This window comes from Mesocricetus auratus, unplaced genomic scaffold (assembly GCF_017639785.1).
Source record: "Mesocricetus auratus isolate SY011 unplaced genomic scaffold, BCM_Maur_2.0 Super-Scaffold_100014, whole genome shotgun sequence".
NCBI classification, from domain to species: Eukaryota; Metazoa; Chordata; class Mammalia; order Rodentia; family Cricetidae; genus Mesocricetus; species Mesocricetus auratus.
In genome coordinates, this window is record NW_024429197.1 from 50,074,488 (window position 1) to 50,087,626 (window position 13,139).

At 41.5% G+C, this 13,139-nt stretch overlaps 2 protein-coding genes across 3 annotated transcripts in view; one reads left to right on the plus strand and one right to left on the minus strand.

The window, feature by feature from the left end:
- Positions 1-8,788, plus strand: part of Hacd4 (3-hydroxyacyl-CoA dehydratase 4) — a 29,213-nt gene extending 20,425 nt beyond the window's left edge. Inside the window, exon 7 of the mRNA XM_005074285.4 lies at positions 4,981-8,788. Within this exon, the coding sequence (XP_005074342.1) occupies positions 4,981-5,063 (83 nt within the window). The 3' untranslated portion in view covers positions 5,064-8,788. The remainder of the gene's footprint in view (positions 1-4,980) is intronic.
- A 105-nt stretch (positions 8,789-8,893) lies between these two features.
- The window catches only part of Focad (focadhesin), a 319,451-nt gene continuing 315,205 nt past the window's right edge, over positions 8,894-13,139 (minus strand). For both annotated transcript variants that reach the window (XM_040757181.1, XM_040757180.1), the window contains 3 exons: positions 12,609-12,860; positions 10,882-10,957; positions 8,894-9,267 (listed from right to left, as the gene is read on the minus strand). In XM_040757181.1, coding sequence (XP_040613115.1) covers positions 9,194-9,267; positions 10,882-10,957; positions 12,609-12,860 — 402 coding nt within the window. In that variant the 3' untranslated portion in view covers positions 8,894-9,193. The remainder of the gene's footprint in view (positions 9,268-10,881; positions 10,958-12,608; positions 12,861-13,139) is intronic.

Genomic DNA, 13,139 nt, shown 5'->3' on the forward strand with positions numbered 1-13,139 from the left:
CTGTGAGGCATCATGAAATCAAGTATTACAATATTTCATTGTACAGCAGGAACAATTTTCTGCTACTAGCAGAAAATGTGCTTGCAAGATGCGTGACATACAGACATTTTCTCACCACGAAGACATACCTATAAAACAAAATGCCAAACACAAGGGTTATCTTTTTGTTTTTCATTTATACCCATTTTGTTTCCGTTTGGGCTTCATATGCTAGCATTCCCCAGCAGGCAAATAGGAAGTTGGTGATAAAGGCTCAAGGAAAACTGAGAATGAAATCTTGCAGTTGTCGGGAGGGAGTAGAGTGACGGCTTCATGCTGAGAGCACTTGCTGCTCTTACAGAGGACCTGGGTTCAGTTTCTAGCCCCCACACAGCAGTTCAGAACCATCTATAATTTCAGTTCGAGGAGAGCCACACGCTCTTCTGGCAGCAGGCATGTATGTGGTGCACATATAACATGCAGATAAAACACTTATACACATAAGTCAGGCTTAGTGACACACGCCTTTAATCCCAGCACTTGGGAGGCAGAGGCAGGTAGGTCTCTATTAGTTTGAGGCCAGTCTGGTCTATACAGTAAGTTCTAGGACAGGCAAGGCCACATAAAAAGATGCTGTCTCAAACACACACACACACACACACACACACACACACACACACACACACACGCATGCATGCACCCACCCAGCCAAAGTTACACTTGTATGGGATTTCAAGATGGCTGAGTACAGGCATCAGTATTTTGCCCACAAAGAAAACACAAGCAATAGGCATGGATCTGCCTTAGGCATGGATTTTCATTTTGAAGAGAGTACAAGACAATACAGGGCAAAACTAGAACACTGTAATATTAAAAGATCCGGCATGGCAATAGACACAAAATGAGTACTCGCCATGCTGTCTACACTACCAGGAGAGAAGAAATACCTTCTGGGTAAGGGTGAATGAACACAGCAAGCTTTGCTGAACAGGGGATTAGACATTTTGCCCTCTGAGACCAGGTATGGTCAGTAGAGTATAGAATCAAAGCATTGCTGGGACTGACCACCCCTCCCCACACATAGACACATGGATGCCTGCCACTTACAAAGTAAGACAGACTTGTGTGGTTCTATTGCTTCTCTGACCAAAGGGGTATAGACTGCAGTGGCCTTGAGGCTTCAGCCAGTGCTCCGGTCTACAGGGCACATGGCCACAAAGAAACTTAGGTGCTAGTAGCACCCTGCTTCCACTTTCTCCCACAGACAAGCAGAAGGCCACTGAGGAAGTCTAAGGGAAAAATTTCTTGAAACCAATGGAAATACAGAATCCCAAACCTGTGAAGATACATCAAAAACAATACCAAGAATAAAACAGTGAATAAAAACACAAAAAGCAGAAGTATTTCAGACAAACAACCATGCATTTCAAGGACTAAAGAAAGCAATTATAAACCACATCCCAAATAACTGTATGGAGAGAAATAAAAATCAGAACAGAAGTAAACAGGAAATAATAAGTGCCAAGGGTCAATGGAATAAAGCTAGTAATTTCCTTGAAAGGACAAAAAAAAAAAGTGGACAAACCTTTCAGTTAGAATACCAACCCCCACAGCAGATTCAAAGAAATAAAGTTAGATATGTTAAAGGAGATGTTACAGCCCATAGCACAGAAATACAGATGATCATTTGGGATTATTTTTCAAAACTACCTGTTACATTGGAAAATAGAAACATTTCTAGATACAAAAGACCTACCAAAATCCAACAGGATATAGAAAAACCTGAATAGGCTAGTAATGAGTAAGTAAGCTAGTAATACATCTCCCAATGAAGAGAAGCCAGCATAAGACAGCTCAACCGATGAATGTTACCAAGAGTAACCAGTACCAATTCTTCTCAAATTAATAGGCCATCATTTAGGCCAGCATTACCAAAATTTAATAGGATATGAAGAGGAACTATAGACCAACAGCCCCATTCTACATAGATGTTGAAATCTTCAACGAATACTAGTAAATCAGAATGATCATACACTGTAACTAGGTAGGCTTCACTCCCAGAGGCAAAAATGGTTCAACCTCTACAAATCAATAAATTACCATATGATATAAAAAGTCATGTGAGTAGACATAGAAAAATCATTTGATAAAGTTCAACATCCATGATAAAATACAAGAAGAAGTTTACGGATGACAAACCCACAACTAATATCATATTGAATGTTGAAAAACAAACTATTTCCTCTATTATGAGGAACAAGATGTCCACTTTCCTTGCTCTTTTCCAGTATCCTATTCCTTTTAGTCAGAGCAATTAAACAAGATAAAGAAAAGGTAGATCCATAGGAAAGAAAGGAGTCAAATTAGTCATGTTGTTGTAGAGGCATAGAAAATCTTAACACTGGGTATAATGGCTCACACCTGAAAACTTAGCACTAGGGAGGATGACATAGGAGCTTATCAGTTTGAGGCCAGCTTGAGCAAAACAAACAAAAAACAATAGGTGTGTTGGGGACAACTAAAGACTTCACCAGAACTACTGAGAGAGAGAAACGTGGAGTGCTAGGATAGAACCAACAGAAGAAACCTTCTATGTCACAGCACCTAAGCTGGACATGACGCACTCCATAGCATTCTCTGACTCAAAGTTCATCCAAAACAACTCTATCTACCCAGGGCTTTATGCTTCTGATTTCTATTTTTAAAATGCCCTTCCACACATAATGAATTTGCTAAGGAAGAATTTAAGAACAAAATCCAAATCCCAATAACCACAAAACACACCTATGAACAAACTAAGAAAGTACAGCTTCTCTACACAAAAGATACAAAACTGGTGAGAGACTGAAGATGGAAAGAGAGAGTAAAAGATGGACAGGCAGCCTATTTTCATGGATTGGCAGAAATCATTCAATGTCCATATTGCTCAAAGTGACCTAGGGATTCATACAATCTCCATCAAAACTGTTGACATTTTGAGGACTAAGTCAGTGGGTAAAGAGCTGTGCTGTACAAGCATGGGGACCTGAATTTAATCCGCAGCATCCACCAAAAAGCTGGGCATGGCCTTACACCTATAACTCTCAGGTTGCTGGAGGTAGACACAAGAAAATTGCTGGGGCTTGCTGTCTGCTAGCCCAGCCCCAGGTTCAGTGAGAGACTGTCTCAGTGGGACAAGGCAGGGAGTGGTAAAGCCAAGAGTAAGTCTTCCTCTGGCCACTGCATTTGCACACACGGTATGTGCACTAGCACACACCATGTGCAGGTCCCATAAACACATGATCACACCTAAGACTTAGGAAAATAATTTTTAAAAGAATAAAACAAGAAATAGCATGCTTCACAGAACAGCAATATAAAGTTAGTATGCAAGCCCCAAAACCCTGAAGCAGAGAACACAAAGCTGAAGACATCACAATACCCGACTTCAAGACACAAGGCTCAGTAACAAGCAGTATGGCATTGGCATAAAAGGCCAATAAAAAAGAACTAAATAAGCCAACAATGAGAAAACACACGAGAGAAACACATGGTGCTGGGAAAACACGATACACACAAGCAGAAAACTGACACATGTCTTGACCCTTATCCTACACAGAAATCAACTTAACTATCAAAACTCTGACAGTACCCGTGGAAGACTTCAAGATACAGTACAAATGATAATTTCTTGAGTAAGATGTCAATAGTTCAGGAAACACAAGGAAGAATTAATGGCATTAATGAGATGACATTAAATTAGAAAGATAAGCAAATAATAGAGCAAGAGAATAACCTACAGAGTGGGAGACAATAGTCACCAACTATTTAGAAGATAGAGACCTCAAAAAAACATAATATGAAATAAATAATACAATTAGAAAATGTGTTTGTGATCTGAATAGACAAAGTATATGTTTAAACAGTCCATTACTGTGAAAAATACATTTCATTTTACTAACCATCAGGGAAACACAAACCATGGGCTATCATTTCAGTCTAGTCAGATTGGCTGTTGTCAATCAAACAATAACAAAAACAAATGCTAGTGAACATGGGGAGAAAAAGAAACTACTGTTGTTGGGAATGCAAATTAGTGTGGCTACTACTGCAGCCGTGTAGAAGTTGTGGGGGAAAAAACTAAAAATAGAATGACCACATGATCCAGCTGCCCTAAAGAGGGCAGAGGGAAGTGAAGTTAGCAGCCCATGAAAGAGAAGGCGCACCCGTGATAATTGTGGCACTATTTACTACAGAAAGAAAAGGAACTAGCTGAAGAGTTTGTCAACATGGATGGATAGAGAAAATATGGTACATGCTCACACAGTGGGCATTTTGCCAGTAAGAGTAATTCCTGTTATTCTAGGACAATGAATGGAAATGGAGGGCATGTCTAGCTAGAATGTTCTTGCTTACATATGATAAATTAAAAATTGACAAGAAAGTTGAATTGTGATTATGAGGCGTTAGAAGAGGGGCACAGAAGGGAGGTGAGATGTGATCAGTGCATGCCACATGTATGTGTGGAAATAACCACACGGAACTCACTAATACGTACGGTAACATATATAGGAAATCCGCAATCAAAGCAATTTAATCAAATGTAGTGTGGGCTAATCGAAAATCATATTTGAACAAACTTAATCAACTAACTTTGTTTTCCAAGAAACTTGGAAAAAGACTTCTATTATTTACTCTTCCCTTCACTAATTATGAGGGTAGTAATCGTATCTGAGAGATAACAGCTCTCAAGTGTAAGAATACCACATACAAAGAAGAAAAGCAGTTCAGAGGCAGTGAGAAAAGCCATCAGAGAAGTAGGGAAGCAGCAGAGTGAGCGGACAGGCTCTTGCTTGCACTCCCCTCCTAACATGAAATCTGGATGGCTCTTCAGTGCTCTTCTTGAGTCTCCTTTGCAAGTGTGTTGCTCCGCCTAGAATTCCAGCAGCCCTCTGCCTGTGTCCCAAAACTACAGCTTTTCAAAGAAATGGCTAACCCACCTCACTTCCTTTTGCCCCGTAGGTATGTATTTCACCTTCAGCCATCTTTATATGGAAAGAAAAGATGTCCTCAGAGTCTTTTCTGTCAAACAGAAGAAGATGTAAGGCAGCATTCCTGCCCATTGCACAAGAGAGAAGACGGGCTGGCGGGCCAACCTGCAGCATATACAACACTAGGCATATGCTAGAGAAAAAGAATCCAGAACTTGACAACAACCTGTTACATGAATTACTGCACACACCAACACAGTCTGTTCCTCATCGACTGTGCTTTACAAACAAATCCCCCCCCCACACACAGCACATTTTGCTGCACCAAGGCTGTGGACTTGACACAAGTCACATTTATACTGTGTGAAGTCTGAATGTCTTTGTGTGAAGTTAATGAGAAATAGATTCAGAGGGGTAGGTTCAATTGATTTGAGAAACCAATTGATTAACTTCTGCAATCACAACTAGCAGATTTATAGGAAGGGAAGGCTGTAAAGTATCCTCTTTAATTCTGGGATAACATGTTCTCCACCCTTAGAGCCAATCACCTTGAACATTGCATACACTTGGATACTCTACAGACAAATGCCCCTGCCCTTAGAGTCAATACCCTTGAACATTACATATACTTAGATACTCTATAGACTAATGCCCCCACCCTTAGAGTCAATCACCTTGAACATTACATATACTTACTCTGCATATTAATGCCCCCACCCTTAGAGCCAATTCCTTTGATTATTACATATATTTTGATACCTATCAAACATTTTTCTGTGTCTTAGCTCAGGCTGCTGCTGTGTCATAAAGTGCACCCCCCCTCCCATAGGACTTGATTGTCAAAACTACAGAAATTTATGTTTTACAGTTCTGGAGGCTTGGACATCCAAGAGCAAGATACTAGCCAATTCAGTAAGATTTGTGTAGATGTAAACTATAGATCTGAGCTGATCAGCTACTCTGGCAGGAATACTGCTAGTTTGAGCTGTAGTTAATAGATAGATTTCTTGGAACTTGACAGAATGAACCCTTGAGCTCTTTGGGGAAATATATATATATATATATATACATACATACATACATACATACATATATATATATTCATTCTTCTCTAAGACCGGGGAAGGGGTGCTCTGAATCAAAGATGATCAGAGCTGCCTCCTAAGTTGCATGAGGGAAACTTATCAACTCTAATTTGTGAGCTGCCATGTGGTTGCTGGGAATTGAATTCAGGACCTCTGGAAGAGCAGTCAGTGCTCTTAAGCCCTGAGCCACCTCTCCAGCCCTGTCAACTCCATTTGCATGATGATAGGTTCCCTAACAAAACGGGGGCTTCCATTCCAGATGCCCTTTCTTCCTCAGCTCTGACCACAGTCACCTTTATCAAACCCACCTTAAAGCTCTCCCCCCTTCCATTTCACTGCAAAGCTCCTCTCCATCTACTCTGTGATTGCATCAGTGTCTCGCCTCCTGTATCCACTGCTCTCTTAGTCTGGATTGCTGCCACCAAGTAATATTAAAACGAGTGATTCTGGAAATCAAAAAGCCCACCACCAAGATGACAAGTGACAAATGATTCTTGAGTGTGGGATGCAGATGGATGCCTTCTTGCTGTGCTCCCACATGGTAGAGAAAGAAAGCACCTCTCCCAGGTCCCTTCTTGTGAACTTCATCCCTACTTACTTCGCAAAGGCCCACCGCCAATAACTTCCACTACAAAAGAAGTTGACATCTACTAATTCAAGTCATAAAATGTTTTTAGCTGCTCCTTGGTTAAAATGGAGCCATTACATTATGACTGTAACATGATTTTTAGCCAATTGTGCAGATACCTGCAGCTTTGCCAAATGCACACTTTTAAAATCTGTGTTTGGATACTTCCTTGAGGCATAATGTAGCTTTAACCCTATGCTGGTGCATCCCAAAATACTGGTTGTCTTGGCAACTTGTGTTTTCAAAAGCTGACAAGAGAGAACTTAAAACAAAGACCCCCCTTTATATAGGCAAGAACATGGTCAAAAAAAAAAAAAAAGGCAGCAACTCAGTTGTGTAAAACAAAGTGGAGCATCTTGAAGGAACCATTTGATTCTTATCTGGAGATCATACAGGTTACCAGGAGGCTATTATTATTCAGTTGGCATACCTCTGAGCTTAATCTTATTTAGAATCCTTAGAGGCCCAATAGGCAGAAAAACCACGTGACTTCCAACCATGACTGCTCAAAACAGAAAGAACTAGGAAAGAGGAGACTGTGGATTACTTTATTTCCTTCTTTTCGTAAACTTCTGTTTTCTTGTGAAGGACAGGAGGAAATACCAGGTTCGAAAAGAAATTGGGCTGAAAAGACATGAGAAATCTGAAATTTGAAGTCTAGGCAGATTCTTCCTTTCCTTGGCATCAGCAAATGTTGGGTTGCTGATTCACGATGTCTCCAGTGCCCACTTCCTCTTCAGTACTCATTGTCTCCTGAGTTCCCAAGGTACCCTGGAATCCAGAGCTCTTTAATGTGTGCAGACAAGCTTGGTCTGCTAGGCTAGTCTATCAGACTTCCCAGGACCTGGTGTTTCTCTCAGCAGATCTGCATCTTAAAGTGGGAGCCAAGGTGTCTGATGCAGTAGCAATAACTTTGGATCTTAGGCTCTAGGACCTTGGTTTTAGGTAAAACTCTCCCACTTTCTAGATATTTTTGCTCCGTTTTAAACCAGAAAACAGTGCTGCCTATGGTATTGTTGAAAGACTCCAAATAAGCTAAGGCAAATGAAAAGTCTAGTGTGCTCATGGTCAGGCACCCCAGAGTAATTGTAGAAGACTTTCAGTCTCTAGTTTAGGGAGTGTACAATAGCGCCCGTGGGAGGAGAAAAAAGCGCTGGTGTAAATAGCTACCCCCTTTTTCCTCGGTTGGCTTGAACTTATTTCCCTGTAGTCCAACTTGTAAAGAAATTATATATCTGGAAAATAAAAGTAGTGCTACTTTGAACTTGGCAGGTGCACTTTGGAACTAGAAGGTATGTGCTACCTGTGAGTAGAAGTCGTAAGGTGTTTGTGAAGCATAAGGCACTGTCTGAGTGGCAGACAAAAGCACCTCCCATCAGTGTCACAACTTTCTTCCTAATGATTCCGTTTGTACATTTATGATGAGTTAAGACTGAACCCAGTTGAAGTCACAATAATTAGTGAGCATCGAAATTAAGATGCGGCCTGAGTCTCCACTCATTGAGGTGGCTGAAATTGTGATACTATCACAAACCTTGCACGGATCTCTCCGGTGAAGTGAACTGTACTTATAAAAAAGACTGATCTACTGAGGAGATTTTTATCCTTTTTGCTAGTCTAGCATCCTACTCTTTCTTCTGGGGAAACTTAGTTCCAACTGTTTGCTTGGGGCTGCCTCCCCTGTGACTTAGGCCTGGCCACCGAGTGTATCCCACCTGCCAGGGCCCAGATATTTGTTTAGAGACCCATATGGATGGCTTCTAGAGTTCTCACAGCACTGATTCTCCTGTGCCTGTGGGGAAAAGAACTACTTTACCTTTGAGACTGCTGGCAGACACCTTGCCAGGTAGGAGGCAAGATCTCCAGAGGAAAAGATCACAGCATCACAGGATTCATCAGACCAACACTGATTTTCTCTGTGAACCAATAGTCTCCTTTGCAGCTACTGCTTTTGTGAATGGGGTAACTTTCACTTGTACTCATCACAACCATGCCCAGGAGTTATACCTATCACTGATGAGCCTAACCTGGGTACCAGTTGGTGTCATGCCTAGTGATTTGAATGTGCCTAGCAGTTTTCTTAAGTGTGTTTTGTCAACAGGAATAAAATTTGTCTAACTCACTGACTCAATGACTTCTTCTGTGGATTCATGGGAAATAGGTTATACCCTCGTCACCTCTATGGCTTACTTTTACTGGCAACGTCACTTAAAAATCAAAGTCACACTGCACAAATTTCACAAGGTGTTTTACTAGAATTTAAGGGACAGAAAATATAATTTCAGTTTTCACAAAGAAAAATGAACTCTGGTAATACAGAAGTCATGTTCCTATTTCAGTTTCCAATACCTGGGTACCCAAGTAATGCACCCCTTTCTTGGCCACGCACAAGTTGAGAGGTCAGTATGGAGCCACCATCCCATGATGTCCAACTAGGAGGATCAGTTCTCACCAACTCAGACACCAGTCCTGAAAAACGTGTTTATCCGGTCTGCCTCATTCCGTGGAGAATGTTGTTGGTTCCGTGACTGTCACCAACCATATGCTCTGGTCCACACAGCCTTCTTCTTAAACTCTGGAAGAACTCTCAAGGACAGCAGGGTGGCTAAGAGGACAAGAACACAGGGCACACAGATGTGTTGGACAGAGCCGTGCTGTGTCTGAAAGGGTCATTGTGATCAAAGAAGGTGTCAAAACAGCTTGGCACTGCCTCACTTGACTAGTCTTCAAGACTAGGTAATGATTTCCCGCAAGTCTTGGCAGACTTTAGAATTTTAATAGCAACCCCCGCCCTCCCAAAACCCACAGGTTTAAAGGTCACAAAGGTAGTTGTTGTTTTATCTTTTTATTTTTCTTTTTTGAAAGTTATCTTATAATCAGTAAACAGGAAAGTTTGCAGAACTATTGAAGTTTGGCATGCTAGTGATATTGTTTTTCTTAATGCCATTACTATTCACATGAGCATGTTCCCTCTGTAACAATTTAGCTTAAAGTTGTGTTCTTTTATACATAAACACAATTATCTCCATTAAATTTTTAATTAAAGAAAAAAATTACACACCTATAAGGCTGAGTTCATGTGCTCAGTGAAGCAAGTGTACCAACACTAAATTTTACTTGGGCACGTGTCTGTTGTGTTATGGATCCCAAGGAGCAATTTAAAGTAGAGAAATTCTGAGTAATATAAAATAATAATCCTTTAGTAATTACTACATATTTCTTGTCTTATTCTGGAATATCAATATATTCAGATATTATGTAAAATAAAAGCATGTGAAGGAATGTAAGGAGCCCATGTCATTCCAGTAAGCCAATGACTTTGTAATCTAGTAAAGGTGTGATTCCTTAAGCCAAGTGATTGTTTTCTTTATTGATAGCAGCTGTTAGCTTTGGAACTGAAGATAGCATATGTTTGAAACAATCACCCAAACTCCCTGCAGCACACAAACAAAACGTAGGGAGTCTTATCAGCAAGTCCCTAGAAACGGATAAAGTGAAAATATCTTCATCATGGACCTGATTCCCAATGAAGCCCTCTGCTGTATTAGAATCATGTTCAGGCACTGACCCCCATCTACATGTTTCCCATTCACGCAGAATTCATAGCTGTTTAGTAATAAAAATATTACCTATATTAGTATCTATTAATATTTATTAGTCTTAATATTCCTTAAAGTAAAATATGACTCATACTATGACTCCAAGCTAGATAAGTTATCACAGGCTAGGCCAATGGAATGGCACTTCTGAGTGCAATCAATGTCATATTACGTGCAAACAACACAGTAGTAGCCATTGGCTCCAGAACCCTAAATCCTAAGACACAGAAAACAAGTACAAGCTATGTCAGATCTTGAGGGCAATGGTCAAATCACACCTCATGTCTGAGTTTAGAAAACTACAAAACTTTCAGAGAGATCTTCCATATTTGAGGTTTCCTAAAGTCATAATGCGCCAGTCTGTGAAGAAGTATAAAACAATGAGAACCGTGGCAATGCTCAAAAGCATGGGTGATGCCTAGCTCCCTGGGCAAAATACTAAGAAGCATCAACTATGAGTAGAAGCTAGAATAAGAATGTGTTTTAAGATTTAAACGTCATGTTAAAACATGAAAGGTGAAATTAGAAATTGGAAACTATGTGTTCAGCTACGTTCTTGTATATCACAGCCAGCAATGGGTGGTTTTACCCCACACTGGGCAAAAAGCATGAAGAAATACCTTTCAAAAGATCCTTGGACTTTGCTGCAAAGGCTTCGTTAGGAATTTCCACGATGCTAAATAGCCAGTCGATGAACTGGGGTGAAAAAGAACATTGTCAGTGAAGTAAATCCCACCATCAGCATGAGATTAGCCAGTCTCTTGGGCCTGCGTGTAGGAGAAGCACAATAGTCTTTCATCAATCCCTGCTGGGGCTGGAGAAGTAGAGATGAGATGGGAAGTAAGACTAACATCACAGGAGGAGGGGTGCAGAAGCGAGACAGGGGTGAAAGGCACAACTCCCAAATCAGAGGGCTCACAAAGGCCGCTTCTAGCGCATACAAGGCCTCGTATAGAGGAGTAAGCCAGAAGGGCCCAGAGGGCTTTTGTTTATCATTAACATTATCTCATGAGTTCTAAGGCCTCGTATAGACTAGTAAGCCAGAAGGGCCCAGAGGGCTTTTGTTTATCATTAACATTATCTAGTCACCCTGAGAGGCTCAGAGAGGTCAGTGGCCTTGTCCAAGTCACCTCCCTCTGAACAGCAGAGTCAAGATTTGAGCCTAGCTGTAAAGCTATTTTCTCTGCCTCATGCTACCTCTCACTGGCTCCATATGCATTCTGGCCAAGGATAACAGGCTCATAAGTTTTTCTTCCTTAATTTGTTTAATAACATACTAATAGATTAATAGTCACTATAAACACATAATCAATTAAAGATGTCTATCCCGTATCCAAAATGAACAGTTGTCCCAGTCTGGAAAAACCAGAAGAGACTACATTTATTTTGGCTAAGAGTAGAATAAAATGCAAAGCTTGGGGCAGCTTCCTAATTCTTATCTGACTTAATTGTGAAAGGCCTTTTAGCTGAGACAGTGATGTTAGGTGTAGCTAAGCCCATGGTTCAGAATGCCTTTAAGGATTGATGTTCATATTTGAAGAATAAGCAGCAAATTATTAGTTTAAAGCTTTCAACACCATAAAAAGCCAGTTTTGATTACATGGGATTAAAAATAACAATCTTCCAATTAGATGTATTAAAGACAGGATGGGGCGCCAGATAGAGCAAAGCAAAGGAGACAATATTTCCATGTGTTCTGCTGAGTCTGCACACTTGAGGGCTAACTCCCAAAGTGCTTCCTACGACATGGGCTTTTCTGAGGTCAGGAGTCATGGTACTGGGCTGTGACAAAACCCTGTTCAGGCTCTAGAATAGGCCAGCTATGGCAGGCACACACAGTGACTCTGTGAGACAGAATAGGCCAAATGGACCCTTTACTGTGTTACAGTAAGACCTACACTTCCCCGGAGCATTTCTCTGAGTCACTCCTGAACCTGAGCTCATGTCCCTCTCCTACTTCTCGCCTCATATCCCACACTGCATACCATCCTGAATCTTGAGTTTGTCTGCCTATGTGCCCTGACTTCAAGGACTGGAAATAAAACATATTCTTTCCACCCGGGATCAAGAATGCATGTGCTCTCAATAAGCGAATGAAGATGCAAGCTTTATCTCTAGCTGCCCCCTCACCATAAATGAGTTGTTGCTGTGGTCAGTGTTGTTTCTAGACAACAGATACCCTGAGCGTTGGCCTCTAGGACATGGCATGAGAGCAATACATGGGGTTGAGTATGAAAGCCCTTGGTGTGATCCAAGCTTCGCCTAATTCCCACTTCTATCCTAGAGCAGCAACTGCTGGAGACAAAAGCCTGCCTGCCCTGCTAAGCAGGTGGCTGCCACCCCTCACCTTCTGGGTCTGTTCCTTCCATGGCTCTTTCTGTAGCAGCAGTAGCATGCTGCCGGGAAGGAGAGTGAGAACCTCTTGCACAGTGACTCTATGCATCGGACTCCTGCCAAGCAAGGCTGCTGCTGGCCCACCAGGGCCATTCTCCCGATGCCATGGCAACCAACTGGCACTGAGGCCAAGGAGAAGTGGGGCCTCGTGGTCTGCCCACGCCACCACTGCAGCTGCAAATATAAGCAGCAAGTAGTCCAAGGCCTGTTGAGAAAATAGAAGCAACGAGAGATCATATGTTTTATTCAAAGTGACACAAGTTCACAAGCACAGGCTCCACCGTGGTGCAGGCTGTCTTCCCATTCTCTCACCACTCCTGCTGCCCCAGAAGAGGAACTGCGCTGGACAGCAAGCTCAGTTCCAAGCTGACTGTAGAGCCTCACCGCGATCTGGAAGGTTCCTGATTTTCCCTTCTGTGAGACTGGATTATTCCTCCAACGTTTCAAGAGAAAATTCATTCTTAATTATGTCGAGATCTAAATA